The sequence below is a fragment of the Polyergus mexicanus genome, unplaced genomic scaffold (assembly GCF_030449975.1).
Source record: "Polyergus mexicanus isolate NDT 795.1 unplaced genomic scaffold, iyPolMexi1.0 SCAF_5, whole genome shotgun sequence".
In the NCBI taxonomy this organism is placed as follows: domain Eukaryota; kingdom Metazoa; phylum Arthropoda; class Insecta; order Hymenoptera; family Formicidae; genus Polyergus; species Polyergus mexicanus.
Window position 1 is genome coordinate 2,845,591 of NW_027223325.1, and position 27,240 is coordinate 2,872,830.

Here is a 27,240-nt window from a genome sequence, read left to right on the forward strand (position 1 = left end):
TAGTGCGTTGCAGTTTTTCTTTTTTTTAAACTTTGCGCGATTAATTGTCATTTATGCGACTTTACAGCGTATTTTTATTTTGATATAATCGTTAAATAGCTGTCAAAATTATTAGCAAATTCTATAAATGTAAATTTGAAATATTGATAAATGCTCGCCGTTTTCTTATACTGTAGAATCTAAAAAATATAAGTATCTGTCAAAGATCGTGATAAGGGCAGTATCAAGAGCAGTGCTGCGTACGAAGCATCCTAAATCTGCAGCATCATCTTTCTAGTTTTTCTGGAATTGTTCTCTTTATTTCTTCATTTTCCAAAGTTTTGTACCCCAATTAAAAAATATAAAAAAGGTACAGTTAATTACAAGAACAGATCGCTTCTCTCTCTCTCTCTCTCTCTCTCGGTCATCTTTATCTTATTCCGGTGGCGTGTCTTTATCTTTTCGTGCGTAGAAATGATATGTATATTGTCGTAGGCGACGCACATGCGTCGCGTCGCGTCGCGTCGCGTAATGCGTTCGCCAACAGTTTTCAAATCGGACGCGGCGCTACCGAATGTGCGGTGCGAGCGAGCAAGTAGAGACAGAGACGCACCTGCGTACCGCGACGCGCAGCTGCGACCTTCGATGCCCTTGTACCGCCGACGGCCGTTCCGGCGGCAGAGACGTCGTCGTCATTTTTACACGGGACGCACGTCCACGTAGAGGTCCACGTAAGAGAGGCTGCTCCGTCGTTTCGTCGACACCGAGACGTCGTCGTTGCTCGTACGTTTGTCCCGGTATCATCTTCAGTCGAGAATCGGTCTCGCGCTCGTATAGTCGAGGACCGGAAGTGTTCCGCCGAACATCCGTGCGCGAATGCGTTCCGTTCGCGGTTTTGCTTTTTCAAAAAGGGATTAAAAGAGGGAGGACGCTCTCCGAGGAGTCGGTGAGTACCACGCGCGTGTGACTTTTTTTTTTTTTTTCCAAGGAAGAATAGAATTTAAATTGGAAGAATAGAATTAAATATTGTATGAAATAAAATTGTGATAAATGTAATGTAAGGAATCTGATATCGGTACCTCATCTTCTGATGCAATGAATGTCTAAAGAATGAAATATTAATAGTGATAATGCAATTTCCATTAATTATATCTAATGACATTTTTTTAATCAATAAATGTAGCTGAAACTTTGAAAACTTTTTTCTGTTCTTAATTTTTCTTGAAATTTGAGAAAAAAATTTTTGACAAATGATAATTCCGATTAGAGAATTGAATTAATTGAGATGTCGATGCTTCTTCTAACCGATGCATGCTGTGCAATTATTAATCTCTCGGGCAAGTACAATGTATGAAATTTGTGTGAATCGATGCGATATGATCCGCCGTGGGTAGTTTATATTAACGCATATTCTGACGACTTGCTTCTTGATGAAATTGTTTTGTTCATCTAACATGACCGCATCGATTTTAACATGGATGATGAAGGCGGTTGCGAGATGACATTAATAGAAAATTATAATTTATCTCTTCGCAAGATTATTTAAGCTTCTTTTTGGCCGCTGAAGCAAAATAAAAGCGAAAATATGATGAAACGAATGAAATTTAATTGACTTTTCATAAGAGCCTCCATGATTTTTTTTTCTTTGGATTTGCCAATGATTATCATCGAAAAAAGATATAAAGAAAACCGCGCCCGACATTCTTAATTAATGAGAACGCGAGAAGCTCACGATTAGATTATTATAAACTGCCTGCCGGATCTGGCAGATCCATCAATCGTCGAGTCTCGTTCGCATCGGGATGAATCTCTCGGCGCGAAAAATACAACGTTTGACAACGTTAGACCTTCGAAGTGTGTACATCGTAGAGAAGATTGCAATTGCTCTCCCACACCAATCCGTACAGGCGGACGAAAATAAACGCGATTGTACAGTGTACAGCTTGACGACAGCCATTTACGTTCGATGATTTCATTCCGCGCGTACGAAAGCGCGAATTCTTCTATATCGAAACTGTCCGCGATTAAGCCGCGAGTATCACGCTATCTCGTTATCTAATCACGTGTCAAGCTGAGATTGAATTTATAAATGAACTATTCGGTAAGCTTTTTTTTCTTTGTCATTAGCTTCCATTAGTTTACTTCGCGTAATAATCGCACAATTATAATTGCGATTATTCGCGAGAAGTTATGTTGGTTAATGACCTATCGTGACCTGATAAAGTTCACTACTATCTTCGGACGCGATCTACGAGCGCGTGAGGGGTCACCGTCAAGGGAATGTTTCCCACCTTCCAGTCCCGTGTCGACGTGTTAAAAAGAAAAGAAGAAGAAGAAGAAAAAAAAAAAGAGAGAGAAACGAGTTTAGTCTTTGATCGTCGCGCGACCAAGTCGTTGAGGTAGGTTTGCATTCGACCTTTAACCTCCCTTCTTCCCCCTCCTCCTCTCTCACCTTTCTGCTCACCTGCGCGTGTTGTTCGCATTTTCTAGCTGCTCGTGAGAGGTGCGAATTGCGGCCGCGATCGAACGTCACGTCTCACCGATCGATCGACCGATTAATCGCTCGCAGACGTTGGCCAGACCGTAGATTGCAAGATCCTTAAGTTGATTGTGAGATAAAGGTGACGGTCCGCCGTTTTCCGCCTAACACTGGCTCTGTCACCCGCTTGATTTTGATTCTACGAAATCAAAACTACGATTAGATTCATCATTTTCCAAAATGTACGGTGAAAAGTTGAAATGATCTCTCGCAGATTAAGCGAGCTTCTGGTTATCTTTTTAGTTCAAAATTGAAATTAGAGTTAATTTCGCTGCGCGTGATAATTATTAATAATTTATAATAGGATGGGGAGGAAAAAATGCGCTCTCACCTCGATATCGAGAAAAAAAAAATTGGGAGACGTGAATCTTGCCTCTACGTCCTTGGATTCTGCGGCGGAGTCAGTGAAGGTCACCTTGATGAATATAGCGTTCGATACGGCCGGAGAATGCCGGATGGATTTTCCTCGAATGTGTGTCGCGCCTGCGGCATCGCTTCTACCACGTGGTTCCTCATGGAGATAAGCCGCTTTCCTCGCACTCCTACGTGACGCCTAGAAAGGTCATCGCCAGGGGGTCGTTACCCTCGGAGCGGCAAATCCGTTCAGCGCTTTATGGATCTTATCCCACGAAGATTTTCTATTTCACTTCTCAAGAAAAGCACGCTGCATCTCTGATGTTGAATTCTTTAATTTGCAAGATTGATTTTTGTAATTAACGTATTTGCCATTAGATAATTGACAAAAAAAAAAACGGCTATTGTTATAGCATTGAAACAAATAACATTGTTAAAATATTTTACACGATCATCGATGAAAAGTTAATTACATATATGATTCATTAATATAGCGAATAAAAATAAGACGCGATATCTATTATATGATTGGTAACAACCAGAATCATTATCCAGAAGGGAGAGAAGACTCGTAATGATTTATGATCAGTTTAAATCTCATATAGATTCAATGTAGCGTCTTCGCTTCTCTTTTATCCGCTCTGTAATGGCAGTTAAATTTCATACACGTTAATATATAACTGTAATAAAATATTTTATGTCTTTTTAATAAGAAAAAATATATTTTCAGTATTGAAATAATTGATATTTCTAAAACATCTTTTGCACATGAATTTTTTTTTTTTTTTTTTTTAGCTACAAGAAGTTAAATATTTTAATATAAGTCAATTATTTATCATTGCTTGAATGAAATTTATTAATACTTAAACTGTAGAAAGAGTCGTTTAGCTTGACAATTTTCAGTAACTTTTAAATCACGTGTTGCATAAAAGATTGCTTATACAATAGTTGCGTGTTTTCTGACATCTGTAAAAATTCAGCTATTTACATAAATACAACTGAATCATTTTGTCGCTTTTCTACGATTGTTCTTGATTACATCTTATTTAGATATCTTTTCTTAATAATTAGAGTAGATTCTTCAGGAAAAGATTTAATTATATTGCAAAATCGACTCGTATAATATTATTTCAAGTGTCGATCTCACAGACGTAGCGTCATTAATGGAAACTTGGACGATCGTTGCCGAGAAAAAGCTTACAACCTTATTACAACGTGTCGTGTGTCGATCGTGCGTGACGACTCGCGGTGGGTCGTCTCGCGCGTTCCTGCAGACGGCGAACGACCGACAGAAAACCGGGCAGGGAGTGGTTACATTCGCCGAGAAGAAAAAAAAAAAAAGAGACGAGACGGGCGGGAAGAAAAGAGAGAAAGAGAGGAGATATGGAGGTAGATGGTCGATTCTGTCTCGCGGTGCATCATCATCGAGTGCAACGGCCAATCGGCCGGTCGCATTTTAATCCTCCCTGCGGCGCATCGATAATAACGCGATTGCCGTTTGCTCGTTACTAATGACGTCTCGATGATACGATAATTACGTCATTGCACGCGGGATTAAATTCCGGATTATGGCGGATGAATCAAGGGGGACGTAAGAGCGCGAAGGGTACGAAAATACGCTTTCTCGTCGGGGCGTACCGTCCCGCGTAATCTGTCATACTTCAACCGCGCGAGTCTAACAGGAGGGAGTCTCTGCGTCCGTGTATCTCTTGCGTTCCCGCGAGAGAGTGTTCAGGGGCGCATCTCCTTTTGCGGAGGCGCGAGATTTCGTCATTTATCCCTATCGAAAATTATCGCCGCGTCCCTCGTCGTAGAGTCTAGGCTTTTTTGGTTCGACTCACGTTGTCGTAGATCGGGTACAGTTACGTTTGGCGATCCACGCACCGTAGGCGCGTAGGCGTTTCGGCCTGTCGCGGTGAAAATCGATGAAATCGCGCGACAAGATCGATAGAGCGAGATCCGCGTAGCGGCAGGAAGCGGAGCCGCCGCATAATTTAATAATATTATACCGGCCGTCTCGTTCCCTCCCCGCTCCAACCCCTCCGACGTTGATTTACGACCTCCTCTCCGTCTGCTCGCGCGCGCGAGATGCGCCGGATTTTATCGCACCGGATATGTAACGTACACCGAGTTATCTTATATTTTGTTTTCTCCGCGCGCGTACGAAAACAGTTATTACGGCGTCCCCCCCTTAGCGGTGCGTGATGCTCGAAAATCGCGAGCGGTAACGCTCGATTAACGATCGCGCGACTTTGATCTCCAGGTTGCAGCGCGCTGCAATTTCAGGCATGGACGCACGCGACGAGATGAACGGATGCGCCATTTCTCGCCGAGAGCGCCCCGCGTAACGCGAATTCGCCGCTTCGTTCGAAGCGCTCGAATTTCGCCGGAATCGCGGATTCTATCGAAGACGCAAGGATGAGGATGATAAATTGTCATCCATTTAAAACCTTAAAAGAGATTGAATAAGACGAAAGTCCAGATATATAATTGTGAATCATCTTACTATTATCAAATATATATCAAATTCCTTCCAGTTGACATGCTCAATAATATTTCTCCATCTTCTCTCATTCCATCTACGTTTAATGAAACGTACATTTAATTGATTAATCTGCCGGATCAAAGATTCCTCTGCCTTCAATCTTTACGTCAGTCTTTGATCCTTTCTTTCTTTTTAAATTAAAAAAAAAAAAAAAAAAAAAAAAACTTGTATGCACCACGTATCACGCGCTTGGCCAGATTCATCGATGCCTGACAAAGTGCAGGCACTTATCAGTCGCCTTACGAGCGGTGTTGCTATGCGATATGGAAGGGGTCTCCGGAGTCACCTACTAGCTCGACCAGTCAGAAGTCAGTGTGCGTAAGCCGGCCGGTCGTGCCGGCTCCACTTCAGCTTTCAGCCGCCGCTCTCGCGCTGCAACACCCGCTTAGTAGCGGTTGCTCCGTAAAGAGAGTTTCTCTCTGTCGGGTAGCACGGCTTCGCCAGGTCGGTGCGAGTGCCGATCGATCGAAAGATCGTACGCGATTCGAGGACGCCCGTCACGACTGGCGAAAAGAAAGAAAGGGAAATCGCGTTCCAAAAATCGAGAATAGAAAATCGAAATCCAAATCCCGTGAAACTCTCCTCAATTTAAATAGGATTATCTCTCACGGTAGGGTATCTCTCTCTCTCTCTCTCTCTCTCTCTCTCGCTCGCTCGACAATCGTAAAAATTCTAACTCCGAAGGCGTATGATTTAAATTCCGTTGTTGGTATCGATCAGTATCGGCACGAAAGATCCGAAGAAAAATAAACACAGATTTGTTTTGAAGGGGAAATTCTCTTAAAATAGAGGATCCGCGAGCGAAAAGTATGACGAGCGCGGCTCGCCGGGTTCTCGCGTCGCGCGCTGCTCCGTTCGTGAGACCATCATCGCGCGAGGCGAAGAGTTACACGCGTTACGGACTTCCATCTGTGCCGCAAACTCGCGCGCGAGAAGTGAATTTAATTTGTAAAAAAGAACCACGTTTTTTTTTTAGTTGATCATTATCGTATAATGTTTGGAAGTTCGCGGTTATATCGGATAGCTCGTACGGAGTTTCGCGATCGCGGGTTGATCGTCAGAACTTGATCACCGTCAAGTCTCGTCATCGGAAATCTCTTTTGATCGAGACCGATCGATCCCGATACACGAGATATCCGACTCGGTTTTAGGAGTGATCATGACAGAGAAGGAAAAAGGCCAGGACGAGTCGAAGACGGGAGACCAGGCGAGCTCGATGGTAAATAAGTAACCGCTTTTTTTCCCGAGAGGAAGAAACGCATTTCGAAATGTATATATATATTTCTAACGATATATGCTCGATATTGATGATACATACAGATTAGTTATAGATAGCGGGTAATATAAAAATTTTGTCGCGAATTATCTGAGAGATAACGCGATCCTCCTCGGACTACGAAATCGTTGAACGCGTTTACAATTTGTTACTTTCCGTCTCGTAATCTCACGTCTTTCGAATTTAAATAAAAATGTAATAAAAACTAAAAAAAAAAGTAGCTAATTTTACCGGAGCGCATAATAAGTATTCATTATGCAATTTGTTGCACTTGCGTGCGACGCGCACTATTCTACACATCTCGGGGAAACATTCCGCGAGGGTTGATGACGAGGGTCCGCTCTAAATTATTCCATTCGGGGCGATACACGGCATGAATGAATTAACGTTCCACGGTAAATACGAAGGTGGAGCTTTCTTGAATGCCTTGACACCGAAAACGGAACGACCGTCGTTCGCGCCAACTGTATTCAGCTCTGCATCTGCATCGTGCTCATTCGTCAGACGAGGCTAATAAAGATCGTTACGACACGCCGATTTGAATTGCCGTGATTTCGGCGACCTTTGTAGTCAAATAGAATACTCTATTTTTGTTTTGATAAAAGCTCGATCTGTCACAACGAACGTGAATCGTATTCTTGTGCGATTATAATGTTTTTTGAATGTTTGCGCGCGAAGGGAATATCGTCTAGTTAAGAAAAATTTAGAAAAGATCGAATTATTCCTGCATCTCGATTTTTATCTATGTCAGTTAATTTATATTTAATATATATCTATATATGTATGATAAAAATATATAATACATTATAATATATTATAATTAAAAAATAATATAATGAGCAATGCTATAGAAAAATTTTTTATATAAATCATATATTTTAATTTGTGATATATATAATTTATTAACACGACAATTTTATGCGCAAATTGATTGATTATTTAAACAGATAACTTGAGAAGATTAATTTCTCTCGGAAGATTAAAATTAATATATACAATATATATATATAATATAAGATTATTAACGAATAAGAGCAAATTTTCCTTATTACAGCATCTCTTATCTTTTATTAATTTTTATGAAAATCGATTTTATTTGATTTTTACGAAACCTAATTGGATTACATAATCGGATTACGGATTACGAACGATTCGGATTGCATTTCTCTCAGCAATTTAATATATAAGACGGTTTCGTTACCAATATTTCCGCGTGAAATATCTCAAGAGTGAAGATAATTTATAACACGAACAAAGAGCGCATTTTTTTTTTTTTTTTTTTTTTTAAATAATGCTGATATTCGCGTTAATAGAATTTTCCATGTGCCATTTGCTCATTGTTCGCCCTCGTGCGAACGATGATGAATGAACGAATTCTTTTTCTCTTCAAAGCGTAAGCATTTTGTTGGAAAGAGATCGTGGATTTATCGCCGAGCAGATGCAACGGGCGGCGATAACTGCGATAACTGCGATAATTTCTCTCTCGGAGTTAATAATGTTATTAGGGTTTTTTCGTTAATGATACAAGGAGTATATATCGAGAGACGAATGTCTCTCTTTGTCGCTTAAGTTTGAAACGTTTCGATTCTCCGCATCTTTGCTTCTTTTCTCGCGAACTCGATTGTTTGCCTCCGATGTAAAAAAAACTGTCATTATGAAATACCTTATCTAAGGTCACAATGCAATTTTCACTGCGCATTTAACGCAGAGCAGCAATGCTGCCTGTTTGAATTAGACGTCTGTAAAAAGCATTATTTACAATTATTTTTTTTAAACGTATATATGTGCCGGCGGGTTATCTTCAAGTGCAATAGTGGACATTGCGTATCACGATGCTTTTTGCATGAGTCTCGCTATCCGAATGTTGATGCGATAACCCCGTCTTATTGTTTGACTTCTCCTACCAGCACAAGACTGATGGTATTATTAATAATTATGTGCGGTTTCCAAGGAAAATAAAATCGCGCTATATATGAACTGTCAATGTCATTGTTAAGTTCATGATTATTTTAGTCAAATTGTACGCGATCATTCCCCAATTCAATATAATACAATTCTCCCGATTATTGTAGCAATGCTCTGATATTTTTTTAAGTAATGGACACTGTTCAAGAATTGAAAAAATTGATTTAACATTACAACAAAAAATATTTTAATTTCCTTTTTTTTTTTTTTTTTTTGGAAAAACAATTTTAAAAAGCAAAAAATTAATAATATTTGACTTTTCTTTCTATTGAATTCTTTTTTTTACGAGCAAAATTTGTTATAATCATTGTTTTTAGAAAAATAAGTGTGATTTGTGACAATAACTTTAAGAATTTCAATATACAACGGTATTGTGAATTTAAGCTATAAAAAGTCGAGAGAGAGAGAGACTCTAAGAGTGTACATATTATTTTACAACAAAATTATAAAATAATAAATTTCATTACTCTTTTATAAAATAATAAGTTACTCTAAAGTTAGAGATATAAAAAGTTCGTCCAACAAGTTGATTTGTCCGTTTTATCGTATTTTAAAACGTGTCGGGAAGTTCAAGGTCCGCCTTGTGATGTACCGAACGTGAGTGGCGTCGACTTATCAGTTTTTATAGCTGCTATAAATATGCCAGCACTAATCGTTCCCTCCATCACAAATTACACGAATGTCTATCTACGCATAAAAGACATAGTATCAGATATATCATAGAAAAGAATTGGATTAACAACGATTAATAACGCATTTATTTATATACAATGTATTGGTGTTTAAGAAAGATGTTTACATGCGTCTGCATTGAACTCGATAATCGTCGGTAAGAAACAGGCTTGATAACGGCGGAACGATACAGGAAGGTCATGTTAAATTCTTTTGCTTCTTGTCGTCCGTGTGTTTTTTTGCATTTTCCAAGTCAAAAGAATTTATAATATATGTCACGACGATCGCGATAAGAGGAGACAAAAAAAATTGTCTCGCATCGAAATTTTTTATAACGTATAAAATGTCTTACCTTTTTATCCTTTTCTAAATTTTACTCTATACATTAAAGAAGATCGGAGAAATTATATTTTCTATTCTACATATTACATTCACGATTATCATTGAATTTTATCAAAATTATGCAGACCGATTCTGGTTTCTGAAGAATTTAATATCGCATTTTGTTATATTTTAAAAATATATTTTTTCCTGACACGTATTCGTTAGAGTGCATGATTTTTTCACATGCTTATCGTTTGCTCTCGACCGCGTGCACTTTCACAAGATATCCCGATAAAAGGAGTAATATTTTTCGCATCTTTAAATACCACGACCGTAGAATAACCCCAGGATTTACCCTATATATATTTTATCTTTTTTTCTTTCATATGTACATTATGAATATATATATGTATATATATATATATATATATATATATATATATATATAAAAAAAGCGAAAATCAATTCTCGTATTATGATGAAATCTCGTAAGTTGCAATAATAATTGTATAAGGGTTGATGGGAGGATTTTGTTCTGACATTATCGAGTGTTTATCATTATTTCAAAACTGATGACATGATCTAAGCGTTCGAATCATACCAGGAAGAGATCACAATAGTTTTAGCGAAAACGACAATTGTTCAAGTAGAGTTTTATCAGCTTTCTACGACTATTACTATTTTTTTTTTGTCAGCTTATACAAATGTGTATTTTTTATTATAATTGTTTTATTAATTTTATGAATAAATTATATATTTTATTTATATTACAAAAAGTTGTTTCTCAAAATTTTTTTTCTCTACAGAAATTAACTTATACCACTTTGGCATTTTTGTATCTAGTGTGACTGTCCGTCGACATATGACAGAATATTCGTCAAGTACGCATTCTGATTATAGCATGTACTTATACAAAGTGTCTCAAAACTATTGAATGTTCTTTTAACAGTAAATTTTCTGGTGCAGTCGATTTTTCAGTCGACTCAGAGAAAGTATTAAAAATGTTATTAAAAAAACAACTGGTAATTTTGAGATACTATGTATATGTCAATGTATACAAATTTATTTATCCTTACTTTCTCTCTCTCTCTCTCTCTCTTTGTTTTTATGCGCAGTGTTGTATGTAGACGCGAAAGTGCATCCGCAGAGTTGTTATCCCAGAATAAATTTCTTTTTTCTTTCTCCTTTTTTCTCTTTCTCTTCGTCAACGACGGAGATTATACACGAAGGTTATCGCGTCGCGATTCACAAGTCGCGTACCTTGATCAGTTATACGTATATCCATCACCAGATGATATCTGTGTTTCGCATAATTAATCCGCTAATTACGATCTACTTCTCAGTCTGTAGTAGTTCGATAAGAAGAGATGTGGAGAAAGTGTTTCGCCGTTAACAGCAGTGTGACTCTTTCATCTTGTCCTATTCACAATCGAGCAAAATTGATCAGATATATGGAAGGACTTATCTTAATCATATTTAACATTTGATCCTTGTCCAAATAATTTTAACGAGTTTTTTTTTCGAAACGCGCATTTCGAGACGAATAACTAATCGCGAACGGGCATCAATTAGAACTCAATTGAGATATTATTATACAGTGTATTTGAAAAGTCCCGTACTACCTGTTTTTCTCGGAAAATACGCACCGGACAAAAAAATGTTTGCAACAAAAGTTGTATGGTTCCGAGGGGGCCATAAGATGATACCATTGGTTTGACCTTGAAGGTCACATGAAGGTCACATTAAATTTTTTAAATGGAATACTATATTTTTTATATATATCAGTGGATACTCCAAGAGAGAGTTTAGTTGAGATAAATATTTTAACGTTTTATTTTAAATATCTTTTAAATTAATTCTTAAATCCTATGTGTTTAAAATACTTTCATAATTCAACTTTTAAATAAAATTATTTTAAACTCATCAATTTTTGAAATTAAATCATGCTTTGTTGTCCACGTCTTTTCTTAGAGTTTTATTTAATATCCCAAAGTTTTAAATACTTTTCAAACATTTTTGTTAAGAATAAATAATTAGAATTAATAATTGCTATTGTAATAACATAATCTAATCGTAGTTTGAACAACTGACTCTCTTGTGTGTGAATTTCTTTTATTAAATAATGCAATCTTTATATATATCCTACTTATATCCCGTCTTGTAGTACACATGCAAGGGGTTCATTGTACCTAATGCAGTTGGTTTGCATACGAGAGGGCTGTTTGCAAACGAGCTGCGCGCGATAAATGTTGGTCGATATATCACGTTACACGCACTTTCTATTATCGACTTGATAACATCGAACAGCGAATGATAATGCATGATTGTTGAATTGATACTTATAGTATGAGATAATGACCTTTCTTATCGTCGCTCGACACACTCGTTTAGAACAGAATAATAGGCGAGGAAATTAACGCGATCTACCGTTTCGAAAAAATTGTATAATGGGTGGATTTAAAAAAAAAAACCGTGTCAGCACTTTTGTCAACACTTTCATGAGATTTCTGATAAATCGGGCATTTATCGCGCTATCAACTAATTAGCTAATTATTTGACCCGGGACACAAACAGATCTTGATAAATCCCTATCACATTCTTCGTGATTTGCGCAAAATGATTCGCTTTATCTCTACACATCCATATATCGTATGTATATGCTTGTGCAGCTGCCGAAAGATCCGTCTAGTGAACCAAGGTGTGTGTGTGTGTGTGTGGGTGTGCGTAAACGAATTTAAATAAATTCTTCTTTGATATTTCTCGAGTCGTCGCGAAATTAGAGAAATGAGCTCGCAGGAAAAAGAATTCGCGCGGAGAATCATTTAAATAACAGTGAGATATTGATTTCTACACAGGTCATGTCTCCCTATCGGAGGCGCTTACGCTGATTTACAAGTTTTTATAATAAAAATTAATTTCCTTCTGCATTTAACGACGACGCGTGTAATATCGCGCTGATGCAATCGCGTGCTGACCCGCGAGAGGACGAGGATGAGAGATTTTATTCGCGGAATGAATAAATCTTTCTCCGTTAATAAATCGCGACACAGATAGCGTTAGATTAACGACGTATGTTCCGCGGTTCCCGGCAAGTCTCGCTGAAACCATAGAGAATAGAGTCGGACGAGGTGACGAGGTCGAGTTTGAGAGAAGCAAAGTACCGTGAAATCCTCGAAAAAAAAAATCTGCATTTTTGTCTCGATGGCAGAATGCGGGTCTTTCTCAAGTTACCTGTGCTCGCTCGTTTAATGAAAAGATCTTTTTTTTTTTTTTTTAATGTCACGCGCTGGTAGAATCGGATAATCGCCTCAGGTGTCACAGATGCGCGTAAGATAAGAACACATATACGATGATGCGTGTCACGTGCGATTACGTTTAATCTTTTTCACACGTATTTTCACCACGCTTTTTGGCCCCTCTTCTGGTAACCGACTACGCAAGAAGAGCATTTCGGGACGCAGGAGATATATTGATGAGCGATATCTCTGTATACGCTGCCAAAGGATATCTAGTTGTGTGTATTAAAGCGCCGAATACCGTTCTCTTTTTATATCCTGTCATTTTATAGCTGCCATTAAGGAGCCGGTTCGCGCGGCTGGCAAATGTAAATCATCATGATTATCAAATCTCAAGATGTACATTCGCCGAGTTAGTTGTTTTATTGCTGTTAATTAATATTTTATTAGAATACTGATATACTTATATATATTTCACCTTGCTTTTTTAGATATAATTATATGTCATTACATTTAAAATCAGCGGCTACATAAAATAAAATAAAATAATAAATTGTGTTTTCATTTTACGATATATCATTATATCTTCAATAAGATATTTCAAGATACATTATTTGAGATTTGAGAGATATTTAAATATATTTGAGGAATAATTTTTAATTAAAAAGTTTTTTCGTTTGAATTTGAACCGATTAGCAAGCCAATATATTAATTGTCGCGACAGCCAATTAAGAAATTAACTTTTATTATCTACATATTGTATTCACTCATATGTATGTTAAATAATAGAGAGAATATCTCATTATCCGCAAAGATCGATTTTTTTAAATTTTATTCGAACTGAACTTATTTTAAAATATGCGATGTCATCGAGATAACAAATAATTTTCTGGATGAAACTTCCGCATTAATCTTCATTGGAACGCATATAAAATCATACTGTTGAGAAACCCGCGTGTGGCTTTCGCAGATTTCCATTCTGGCTAAATATAAACTGTGACTTTATTTACTCTTGGCAAGAAGTCGATTCTCGTCGGCCTCGAGTTCGAGTCACGGCGCTCGCGTGCAAGTTTATCGATGAATTATTAATTAGCGTTTTACTCGCCGATCTTCATTTATTCTCTAGTAGATTTTTGCGAACAATCGCGATAGTGAATTCAGGTATTACGAAATTGACGGAGGAACTCTCGGGAGGACTCGGAATTCTCCGCCGTAATCTCTGGAGAGCGTACAATTTTTATAATATTTTTGTCGTTAAACAAGCTCGTAGAGAAGCTCGAAAGTTAAATAAATCAAATTTGAGACGCGATTCTAATAACATGAAAAATTCGCGAGATGCTTTTTATTGTTTTATGCGACTTTGACTTCAATCAATTAGAGTAAAATTCGGACGACGAATAACTAATGTTTGTATCGTCGAGAAGATAAGAATATGCAAATATTGCAATCTTGGATCTGTTTATCAGGCTCTGGCGCTAAGTTCGTCAATTCATCATCGATTAACTTGGAAGTTGTTGTCTCCACGAATTCGAGCACGTGATTGTCAGTCGATCTCTTGCGTTTCGGACGTATTCAATTTATTATCTAATATTCTCGATTTTGCATATTTTTTTTTATATGAAAATATTTTGTACAACATAATATTTAATAGTATCCAACAGTATACAGCAATAAAACGGAGCAATTCGTCCAGAGACTTAACCTTGTACATTGAAGGATTTTAATTCTGTCGATCGGGGGCTGTTATGATCGTAAGTAAATGCGATTCATCATCTCGCCGTCATGCCGTAATTTGTTACTAATCAATTAGGAAGCGGGATCTCGATGATGATCGGGCAATTTTCTCGCGGGGTGCGATAAATCTGTCGCGATAAATTGCGACGTTGCCCTAACTATGGGTCAAGTAGTCACGATTTAAACTGTGTCGGTGAACGATCGCACAAAAATAAAACCTCTCTCTTTTCTTTTCTTTTTCTTACTTTCTCTCTCTCTTTCTCTCTCCATCTTTCTCTGTCACAATGGGACAAAAATAAACTTACTGGAAACGTACAGACGTGATATTTTGACGCGTGTCCGATGCCAAGAAGACCTCGATTCGTAAGTCGTGCCAGTTTAAATAGGGAGAGCGTTATAATCGTCGTCGAGTACGATTATCGTGACGTAAGATTGTTAAAAATTATTCATATTCGTGTAACAGACAAGTCTTTAATTCTATTAAATTTCAATTTTTCAAAGACAAAACTTTGTAAGAAGAGAAGATTTATTCTATACTTTTCGTCTAATTTTCATACGATATTATTTTACGCTACCATTCCCTCCATAATCATGATTTAATATCGCTACGAGTATGAAACATCGCGTACGATATGTACCGCGTGGTCTATCAAATTAACGATCGTCGACCGAATCTTACGCGGAAGATTCTAACATAACGGAACCACCTCGTGAAACACCATCTCATTTCCAAGCCGATAAAGTATACGCCGGTATCGCTCGCGGGTGAAAGACAGGGATTATTGCCGCTAAATAAAATACAAAGAGAGAGACAGAGAGAGAGAGAGAGACAGAGAATTTCTCGACGCGGTAAGGCGTGGCGTATCCGCGACCATTCGCTTGACACTCGCCGTTATCGCGTCCAAGACGGGAAGCGTTCGTCAATGCAACACGGATCTCCACAAGTCATCCACGGTGAATTTTTCGCCGTGAGTCTCCGCTCCAGACTGCACACCTCGTCGCCGAAGGCGCGCGATCTTATCCGACTCGTAAACTTTCTTTATCTCAATCATAAATGCGTACACGCGCAATCTCGGAGCAACTTGGAGCGATTATTGTTCACGGTAAAGCTCAGATATCGGGTTATTACGTTGTAACTTGTTGTGGCTCGATCGTAATGCAATTGCATCTAGATATTTAGATTGTTCATAAATAAGCAAACATTTGCGTGTCGGACGAGGAGGAATGTGTAGCGTAGAAGGTATCCGATGATTTTTTAAAAAAAGAACGACGAAGACGTATGATTATGATGTATTGTTTCCCCTCTTCCGCGAGATTATTTTAAACCCGAAAGATTTAGTCTCGCGCAAAGGGTCCGGTTCTGACGGAATGACGTTTTAAATTTCGTTTATGCAGACGTCGTGCCGTTATTGCGAAGCCAACACTCTCTAGCTAAAGCCTATGTTAGGCCTCGTCTTATGTAATGATTATTTATCGCGAACCGCCCAGACTTCCGATAGACATAGCGCGCGTAAGCATACGCATGTCTGTTAGCATTCGTGGCAAAGCGAGTGACTAGAAAAAGGAAGAAATTTATCTGTCACTTCAAAGTTAACCCCTTTATGCGCGCTGCTTTTTCCCCGATGCACGCCATACGGTCGTAAAACCGGTTCCACCCGGTTAACTCGATGTGTTCGCATTAAACAACATTACTGGCACTATTTTAATTGTTTCTCCGATATATCTGAGGAGTCAATTTTTCTCTTCACAATTTCCGTATTTAAGCTTTTTTACTAACAATAAGCTACGCTTTAGATAGAACGGATATATCGAATTTATTTAGGAAAAAATATTTTTGTAAATAAATTCGATACACCCGATATTGAAAGATCGAGAGATGTGTCAGTGTTAAACGCTAATGGCTTTACGATTGAAAAAAAGTTTCAAGAACATCGATCGCATCCTCTCGTCTAAGCGCCTGTTATATAAATATCATAACGTGAATTATTTTCCTCGATGCGGTTTTTAAAATCATCTCGCGGTTGGCGCCGCCTATACATACGTAGGAAACTGTTCGCGATAAAAATAAATATCGATAAATCACACGCTCCGAAATATCCACCGTCCACGGCAGGAATTTCGTGCAGGATGCGTGAGCGAAATGTCACCTTAGCACGGTCCGCTAATGCAAGAGGAGGCGACGGGAAATTGATTCGCGGCCAATTGCGCGTGTATTTATATCGTTCCAATTTTCTCACGCCGCCGCGCCGCGCGCACGCCACTTTCCTACGTATGTACGCTCGCGAAATCCGCCGAGAGTGGTACACATCGTTTTGCGCGTCTCAATTGATTATCACTTCGTCGTTATGTAACTCCGGTCGCGTGATATTCCCTTTGAATTCTCATTGAGTGCGACACGTACGTCGAAAAAAAAAATTTTTTTTTTTCCCCAATAAAAAAACGCCCATCGAATATTTCTTTTAAATTGGTACATACTTTGGCGAACAACGACGCATCTCGACGACGATAAATTGTCATCGCGTTCTGAGAATCAATGGCTGTCAATGGCTAATTATAACTTCGAAAAATATAATCGTCGATCGTGTGTAAAATAGCAATGAATGGAAACGCGAAACGCAAGAACGTTTCCCACTTCTTTTCGCTTCGTTTTAAATAGTCGTAACGTACGTCGATATTTGGTTGTCTAAAAATTCAATTGTCGATCGTCGTGACCTGCGCCACTCGATTCTATTCTTGTGTCGAAATGAATGCGAGGTGGTTACATAAATTCCGTATTATCCGTCGATCCCAGTAATTTTTGTATACAATGATATTTGAATAATTGTATATATGCGCGTTCTGCGTTTTTGCAGAAGAATTAAAGACCGGCGCGATTGATATTGGACATTGTGCGTGTTAGAAAATGATGCGCGTAGATCGTAATGACCGATCATTTGCACTTCCTGCGGCGCTCTTTCGATACCGCGCAATATTGTGCCCGTGAGCCAATGCTATGACTATTAATGATGAGCGTATTAGTGACTCCGTCACTAACTCTATTCAGTGCTTCGATTTCTTTTTGTATTTCCACTTACAAAGCGTTAACGAGCTGTTGACTGCCGTTAACGAGCTGACTTCAATTATCTATCGAGCATTCCACTCGCAATCGATAAAGTATGGATCATTAACTTTAAAATATCTCTTTCCCTTTGTCTCATATATTCTGAGAAATAACCGCTGGCAACACAATATATCGGAAGAGAAATACATTTAGCGCAATTATAATTGATCGATAATCTTGATAGTCATCTTGTTGTACAAGGAAAAAGAGAAATTTAATTATCGTTTTTTTATATCTCTTAGACTTAGACGATGCGTACAAGATATTGTTTATGGTAAAAATACATTCGAAAGAATTATTTATCTTGCTAACGATATCTCAATAACGTCGACAAATATGAAGAAATCAAAACTTCAAATTCTCGCTTCGTCCCGTAGAGTCAGTCTTTGGCGATCAAATATGTTTTCCTTTCCGCGACTTAAATCCGTCGCTTTCCTCTTTTGTAGAACGGCAGTTCGGAGAGCGTGCCGGCGGGTCGAGGCAGCGATCCGACCTCGCCCTCACCCTCGCCTTCGGAGGGTAGGCACGCGGAGGTCGCGGAAACAACAGCCGACTCCAACGTCCTCAAGATGGGCAGCAGCACGGATTCGGCAGGCAACGCTCGCGGGCCCTCCTGCGGTATCGTCAGCTCCCTTCTGCCAACCAGCTGTCGGGGCAGCGCGGAGGCTTTCGCCCGGTGTCTTCATCGACGGCTGACGTCCTTGAGCGGCGAAAACGGCTCACCCGAACAAACCGGGGATGCCGCCGTACCGCGCGAGACTTCGTGGTTGCATCCGTCGTCGTCGAGCAACCGCCACTCCACCGTCAATAGTCTTACCGCCACTAATCAGCATCCGATTCTTCAGCATCAGCCGCGTCACAGTTCGGATTCGGATCTCTTCTACGAGTTGGAGGACGGGCCAGGTTCGCCTGCCGAGGAAGCAACCGCTGCCGAGTTGGCGCATCTGCTGGTAAATCCGGAAATCCTGAAAGCGAACCATCACGACGCCTGCCACTGTTCGCCGAGTGGGACTAGGATGACGCCCGGTCTCATGGGTATTCACTCCGGAGAATCCGAAACCGGATGTATCTTCGCGTCACCGATCGCTGGCACGCCGCCCGACAGCGATTCTCCAGAAATGTTCTTCGACCCAGAGTCCTCGGACGCTGAGAAATTAAAGAGCGAAGCCTTCTTCGACCCGATCAGCACCTCGGATAGCGAAGTCAACAATTCGAATCTCACCAACGCTAATTTTGTTCGCGCGAGGACCAAAATTGCATTGAACGGACGCGCTAGACGGACGAACACGAATGTAGAACGCAACGAAGATACAACGTCCGAGTCGAGCTGTTCGTCGAGAAGAACACCCGCGTCTTGCGTAAACAGTCGGCAGGAAGAACAGATCGTCTGCAGTTCGGAGGATTCGCTCAACGGCAGGAGTTCTCAAGAAACGACGTCGCCCAGCCATGAGTCTCTGTGGAGCACATTCGACGATAGCACCGTGTCATTGCAGGACGAGAGTCCGCCCAGGGTCATCCAGAATTCCATTGTTCCTCACATCTACCTGCCCAAGTCGCATTCAGACTCTGAGCTACCTAGCAACGGTATTAATACGGCAATATTCAACAAACTCAAAACAGACAGGTGGAACGAAGAGGTAGAGGAAGAGGAAGAAGACGAGAGCAACGAAAAGGACAAGGTTGATGACGACGAACATGGTGTTGATGAAGCTAACTTCGTCAATGGTGTATCGAAGAAAATGATGGACAATGACAAAAATGACAGTAAACTCGACGATTTTCTTAATGATGTTGAAGACTCAGTTGATAAGATGATGAATCGGGCAGACTGTACAGAATCCGCAGATGTCACGATAGCACTATCAATAAATACAGCTCTGCTAAAAGTGGAGGATACGGTCGCCAATGACAGCGATACCGATCAATCTGCTTATAGAGGCACCGTTGATGAAGTGCTTACACTGGAATACTCAAGCAGCGATGGGATGACAACCCCGAAGAGCGAGCTAAAGTTGCAGATCGAAAACGATGACGCGCTACGTGATGGCGAAGAGGAGAGGCTGAGTTTATTGCTGAAAAAGCTCGGCGATAATTCCAACGTGAAAGAAGACTCGTCATCACCGGAGCAAGAGACACAGAGCGAGACAGTGGAAGAGGAGGAGGATAGGCCGCAGAGAGTACGTAGGTGTTCCTCGCTGAAGACGGGAAAAACCCCCCCAGGCACGCCGCACAGAAAGAAGATCGTCCGTTTCGCGGACAAGCTCGGTCTCGATCTGGCCGATGTGAGGACGTTCCTGGACGAGATACCGAAGATACCGAATTCTGCGTATAGCGACTTGATCTACGATGACATTTTTCGACCGCAACAAGACAACGGCAGTGCGGACAACGTCGCGGCCACCACTAGCGATCATCACTGGTGCAACCGTTTTCAGGACGATGGCAGACGCAGATCCATGTCAGCGATACCCAGGAAGCACGACCGGATGCTGGTGCCGTTGTTTCAGCAACCGGGCGGAGTGGCGAATTTCCTTGATATAGTGCGCGAGCGGCGGGTTTGTCTCGAAAACGTACTAGTGCAGGACCCGGTGACCTTGGCGATTCAGGGCACGGTGCGCGTTATCAATCTCGACTTCCACAAGTCTGTGCACATACGTTACACCCTCAATTCTTGGCGAAACTTCAGCGATCTGCAGGCGACGTACGTGTCCAACTCGTGTGACGGATTCAGCGACAAGTTCACCTTCATCCTCTATTGTCATACGCTACTGGTCGGTCAAAGACTCGAGCTTGCAGTACGTTTCCAGTGCAAAGGAGCACAGTACTGGGACAACAACGGCGGTGTCAATTACTGCTTTCAATGCCTGCCGGCCACGTCATCGACCGGATACATACCGATCACCGCTGACGAGAATCGACGCAGCAGCTGGTCACCGACGTTCTACTGATGAATGACCGAATCGACTTGACATGACAACGACACGGAAACAAACAGACTGAATCAGTTGTTAATGAAGAGGCTAACGGCGTGAACTCGCGGTACTTCTTACACGTTCCTAGACAAGTGCTTCGCGACGAAGTGTGAAAAACGAAACTCTTGGGATTTATCATTGTTTTCTAATGCTTATGTAGAGCTTTCGGAGAGCTTGCGTGACAATTATGTTATTAATTTCACATTTGGATGCGAAGAATTCCTTCAAGTGTACACTTTGGATACTACTAAGAAATATTCGCAATATTCTCGAAGATTAATTTTGTAAAACTTATTTTAGAAAATAAGTTTTTTGTACATTTAGAAATGAAACAAGAATTGTGCATTTTTTTTTTGTTTCTATCGATATTGAAGTGCGAAACAACTTTTTAAATTTTACATCAAATTTTTGTAATAACACAACTAAAACGTCTTTTGACATTTTACATAATTTACTCTCCGAAATCTCTTTCCACGAAAGCGTTTCCCGAGAAATCACGAAATATACTCCGCCCATTTCCCAAACTGTACCTGTCAAGCCAACGGAGATTAAAATCTTGAAAGCTAGATATCTTCTCGCGCGAAGCGAAAAAACGAGAGTGCTCGTTCCAAGCTGTGAAATGGCCTAAACAGAGCTGGCACAAGAAACGCTAAGGGCAAGTAGACGGTTTAAACGTTCCTATGGAAAGAGTACCTTTACAGAGTTTATGTCAGAGTTAAAGCTGATGAATCTGATCGTATGAAGGAAATGTTGCTCACGATCGTGACTTTGTTAGCCGGTACAACGACGACAGACGATAATGAAACGAACCTTGTTATAATAATATTAGTCCTTGTTAGCGATATTTTGCGAGATTACATTTTATTGTAGAGAATGTTCCGTAAGATGTTACACGTACAAATACATTTATACTTTTTTTTCGGGATATTGTGCTCGACATCGAGATGGGATTTTGAATAATGTAAGATTTAAATGTAACTGGTGCCTCCAAAGATATATCACTCAATATTTTTCAATTCAATATAATAAAGATTTTAACGTTTTTAGAAATCTTTTTTTTTTTGTTTTTTTTTTGTCAAAAATATAAAGTCGAATTATCTTTAGAGGAAATTTCTCTCGCAACATTATTATTGGTTTCACACAAAAACACTCAATATCGGAAAATGAAAAATTTTAAAGTGGAAGAATAATGGAGAAAAATAAATATAAGGGCTGGATGTATACTATCTGAACATTGTTTTTTGTCCATTGAAAACTCTTTCGGTCTAATATTTCATTTCGTGTTGCAAGAGAACTGATGTATTGTATATAAAAGAGTTCCACCCGTGTGAAAAAAAAAAAAAAAACGCGTGAATGTTATTTTGTATATATATTATATGCATACGTGTACAGGTAGCGTCAGTATTGGTGGCAGGCGTGTCATTCATTGACTAATTTTACTTCACTCAGCTAACATTAATGCGTCAACATTAATGCATTACATTACATTATTAGAATTCGTTGCGTTTTTACGATATAATCTTTGTACATATCGTTATACGATGCTTCCCTAACGCAATCTATGTACAATATATTGTATATTGAAAATGCGTCGATTGTGCGGATGGAAAGATTTTCTTGTGAGAATTTATTTAAAGTACGAATCCTCTGAGATAGAGATCTTTTTTAATTTTATATTCAAGGATTATATATTGCCGTTTTTGGATGCACAATTGACTTCTACTTTTCATACAATTCTATATCATATTTTTGCAACTAGGAATATCCATAGATATTTTAGCATCTATTGAATTATCATTATATGCTTCTCAGATGTACTTTTTCTTCATATTTTAATAAGTAAGTAGCATCTTTCAACCATATCTAAAGAGTACGATGACATGGGTTTTTTGTTATCGATTTATCGTATTCTATTGTTAATATATTATTCGATCTATATAAAATTAAGATTCGATACTCTAGAAACAATAAAATTATTTTGTTATTATATAATTTTATATTATATATAAAATATTTTTATAATATATCAGATTATACAATTGCTTTGTTGTCGCTTTCTATAAATTTTTATCTTATCTTTTCTTCAATTCTCGATCACGTTTTCCCGTATACTTAATCTTGGGATTAATGACGCTGCCATAAATCATTTTTTTCTCGTGACATTAATTTATACTATAAAAATTAAATATCGAATGTCACGTAGACCATCATTATTGAGGCGCGAATAGGTTTATCGCTAGACAATATTGTAGAATTTTTCGGCGTTGGATGTGTCTGTAAATTAGCTTCTTGGCGGAATATTCTGTAAAAAATAAGCGTCAAAAGAATAAAGTAAAATATATTTGATAATAAAACAAATTTAACAATCTTTTAGTCATCGGCCGTTGAATTCCGTGCAGCAATAGAATTTCATAAGATTGTTACAAGATTGCAATACAACACTTATTATTTACTGCACAGCTAGAAATTATTAAGAAAATTTTTCTTTACCGTAAATCTACTGGAGTAGTATTTTACGCAGTTTTATTAACGTTTTTTAAATAATATTGTTTTTTGTATCTTTTGATGTTATCTATATATGTATTATTGATTGTCTTCCACAAAAAAACATTTTTAATTTTAACTGTTTACACACAATAAACTAAAAATAAAAGAAATTATATCAACGAATTTGTCACGATAATTTTACGTAAAGTAAAAAGTTTAATTAATACAAAAACAAAAATAAAATTTTATATATATATATATATATATATATATATATATATATTTCCTTACAACTGTAAGAAAAAGTTAAAATTTGAAATATTATATCTCAAATTTTACCGTATCACATACTCAATATGTATAATGTGCGTTATAAATATAATAACAATGTAAAGATGTTATGTATCATATGTATGTTGAAGGAAGTACTGTTATATATGATCGGTGTACGCCGTCACAGAAGTAAATCGAAAAGCGCTAATTATATTTACGATGTGCATACACGACGCACATATAACTTCCAGTAAATGCGAGAATGTTAGCGAGAGAAATCATACCGAGAATATTTTCCTAAAGATTGTTATCAACGATTTATGTCGTTGATCAAGATGCAATGATTACTAGTATAACCGATAGTACTAATCAAGTAATTGTAGAATTAATTAATAATATAGTGACGATTGAAATTATATCTTCTGACCACCGAGTTAATCTTGTCGTATAATCTGTTTCCGCTAGGTATATCGAAAATAGAGGATGTTGCAATAAGTGCGTGTACTAATCTCATCGATCATTTTATGTATGGGGCTTTTATATGTATTCCTCTACTTTTTAATCTTAACGGGCTATAAAAATCGACAATGCGCGAATGAGAGTAGTTGTCATCGTTTATTTTTTTGTTTGTGTTTTGATTCGAACTGTATGTCTCGTAATCTCTCTCTCTCTCTCTCTCTCTCTCTTTCTCTCTCGAATAAGCAATTTTCTTTTGCGATTTGGAGGCAAAAGGATGAATATCTTTGATATATTTGTATAGTTTTTTCCTTCTCTTTCCAAATCGCAGACCAATATTTGTCTCACTGCGAGATATTGTTGTCATATTTTACGTGTCGGAATATTCCTAATTGTTATAAATCATTAGATCATTATAAATCATATGACTATAAACTCATCAATCATGTTTCCTTGTAAGTACTTTCATAATGATATATTCGATACAAAGTAACCGCATTAATTAATGGAGTTCTGTTAGAAATATATCACAATAGTAGTCCTGTAACGAATCATTAATGATAACGTCATGACAAGAAGAAGAAAAAAAAAAACTCTTTTCGACTTTGATTATTTGAATATTTTAAATATCATATTTTACCAGATCATGTTTTATAGTCTGGATATTTCGATAAAGATTTTTTTTTTTAATTCGTGCGATAAATATACGGATGAAAATCATGCGTGCATGAAAAGCACACGGTCACCTCTACAATAATGATACGTCTGATTAAAGCAATTTACAAGTACAATATATATTACCGCAAGCCTAAAAGAGGAAATAAGAAAGAACATGCGCGCGCGAAAGATTCGCTACGTAGCCGGGATTTTTGTGGAACGAACTATTTTTTTAGTCTTCCCGTTTATATTTGTATCTTACTTTAAGATTTCGTAACATTAAAGGCGTTTCTGTCTCGGACGCAGAAGAGAGATCAAGGGATCTCTAAACATTTTTATCTACGACAAAAATCACTTTTGCGGATACCTTTTGTAGGTTTTCAAGATAAAAGTCCTATGTCTCTCTCTCTCTCTCTCTCTCTCTCTCTCTCTCTCTCTCTCTCTCTCACATATCGCGAACATTAGAAGACGAAGAAATAATGGTGAAACAACGATAGTGTTACAGTTGTATAATATTGTAAAATAAAGACTGTTAGAGCTCCTCCCTCCCCCCCCCCCCCTCCCCCGATTAGATCTCTATATATTTGAATATATATAATAAATATATTACTTTTTAATTAATTTTAATTGGTTTCTGTAAAATAAATTTGATTTTACATATTTGTCATAGAATATGTGCCTAGAATAATTATGATCCTTTCGGGATATCCATTACAATTTACATTTTATAAATTTATGATCTGTACACTATTTGCGTGAACTACATGTTTATGTAACATCACATTTTACATTATCAATAGCGATTTCATTTTGCAACGAGATGTAGTATATGTCGGTACCGTCCATGCGTCTCTCTCTCTCTCTCTCTCTCTCTCTCTCTCTCTCTCTCTCTCTGTCACTTACATCCATACCGGTGAAATATTTATGAATCAATAAGAATTAATATAAATTAATTTGTAGAAAGCTTTACGTCAGATAAATAATATATTCGTGTTGTTGATAAGAAGATATGGATCGATGGAAAATGTGCCTAAATGTTTGCCTAATCATTAAATGATTAAATCATTATAAATTATATGACTATAAATTCGAGCGTGTCTGTGTAAGTATTTCTGTGTCCGAGACAGCGTCAATTAGCGTATATTTTTCTATGTAAATACATAGATATACATGAATAAGTCGTAATCCGTGTCAAATCTTTTGGAATGTTGAAAACTGTTACCGAATTCTATTTCTATTACAAAGTCAATATAATGCAACAGTCCGCAACAATGCATATCAACGATCGATTCGACTTTATATGTTTACGAGAATAAAATACTGATCCTGCGATGGTATATTTACGAACGTTTTTCGTAAAATTTTACTTGATGATAATCGAATATGAAAAGGTGCAATTATTTTAATAAGGGTCAAAGGGTTAACATGCTGATAAATTCACAGATCAAAATACCAAGTCTGAATATACATGGTGTTCAATTACAAAAATTCAAGACCAAGTTTGCTTTCAATTATCATACAATACTTCATATTGTTATGCAATATCGTATTAATCCTTTTATCTTTATGAAACATCGAATAGTTAGATCTAGATAAAAGTTGAGCTCGAGAACTGACTTTAAACCAACATGTTCATATTATTAGCGTATATATATGTTTATTTATAAATATGGTACTGTGTGTGTTGTATATATCGTAAGAGAACTTCAAACGATTGAAAGATTAATGAAATATCTTGCGAAATTTTATCAAAATAACTCTCGACATTATACGTTCGCATTATTCGTTACAATCATCTGTATCGTTAGACGAAATTATTAAGTTAAGCGTTTCTTCTTTTCTAATCGAGTCAATTTATCGCGTATCGTTGTAAGGCGGGAATGCGTGCGTAAATAACGTTGATTGAAAATAGAAGTTAGATATATGCGCGAAAAAAGGCTGAATATAGGGAAGGAGTACAACATGTATACATATATACAAACATATACATATATGATATTTCTGTAACACACATACATACATACACTCATACTTTTGTTCTATATATTATTAAAATAATAAATGAAACGATTCATAATTTCTTTTTATTTTGTGATCAGAAAAAATTTGTCTTATATATATATTCTTATCTTTATCTTATATTTTTATCCCCATATTAAAATTCATTTAAAGAGTGTAAAACAGTGGGATATTTTTGAACTCTTGTTTTTTAAATATAAAACTGTCTCCAAGATGGACTTTACAAATTATAGATTCATTTTCATGATGCATTATTAAATTTCACTTACGATTCGTCTAATTTGAAATGCAAAAGTTTATACAATATATCCAGTGTGCCAGAATACTAAATGGCGAATAATGTTTCTTGGCTCTCACCAGTTAGAAAATGTAAACATCTAAAACGCGCGCACAAATGTCACAGTTCGTGCGATGCGTGTTCACGAATCTCGTTTTAGAAATTCTCGAAATAAAAGTAACGCTATATATATAGTCCCGCACTTGTGATATGAACTAAATATATGCTGTATCATTGGATGGAGGAGTGCGATTTGGCACGTACGCATTCGAACGATACATATAAACTCTTTTGACACGGAAAAAATATCAAGTTAACGTTTACCAAAGTATTTATCAGTGAGATCGTAGATTTTAAATTTGACATTTAATCCAT

General features: G+C 37.8%; 2 protein-coding genes across 5 annotated transcripts in view; both read left to right on the forward strand.

The window, feature by feature from the left end:
* LOC138933501 (protein artichoke) overlaps positions 1-27,240 on the forward strand; it is a 72,117-nt gene that overhangs the window by 8,576 nt on the left and 36,301 nt on the right. The window lies entirely within an intron of this gene.
* On the forward strand, positions 521-25,458 carry Gbs-76a (Glycogen binding subunit 76A). 4 transcript variants are annotated; one of them, XM_070296240.1, is made up of 2 exons: positions 521-925; positions 18,171-25,458. In XM_070296240.1, the coding sequence occupies exons 1-2, from the start codon at positions 554-556 to the stop codon at positions 20,670-20,672; spliced, it is 2,874 nt and encodes a 957-aa protein (XP_070152341.1). In that variant the 5' UTR covers positions 521-553; the 3' UTR covers positions 20,673-25,458. The 4 variants fall into 4 exon arrangements, with proteins under 4 accessions (XP_070152341.1, XP_070152343.1, XP_070152344.1 ...); XM_070296242.1 differs by lacking the exon at positions 521-925 and adding an exon at positions 3,906-6,636; XM_070296243.1 differs by lacking the exon at positions 521-925 and adding an exon at positions 14,334-14,641.

Coding starts and splice junctions, on each gene's coding strand:
- Gbs-76a (XM_070296240.1), top strand. CDS start 554: ATGTGCGGTGCGAGCGAGCAAGTAGAGACAGAGACGCACCTGCGTACC. Junction 926..18,170: donor GGACGCTCTCCGAGGAGTCG/GTGAGTACCACG, acceptor CCTCTTTTGTAG/AACGGCAGTTCGGAGAGCGT.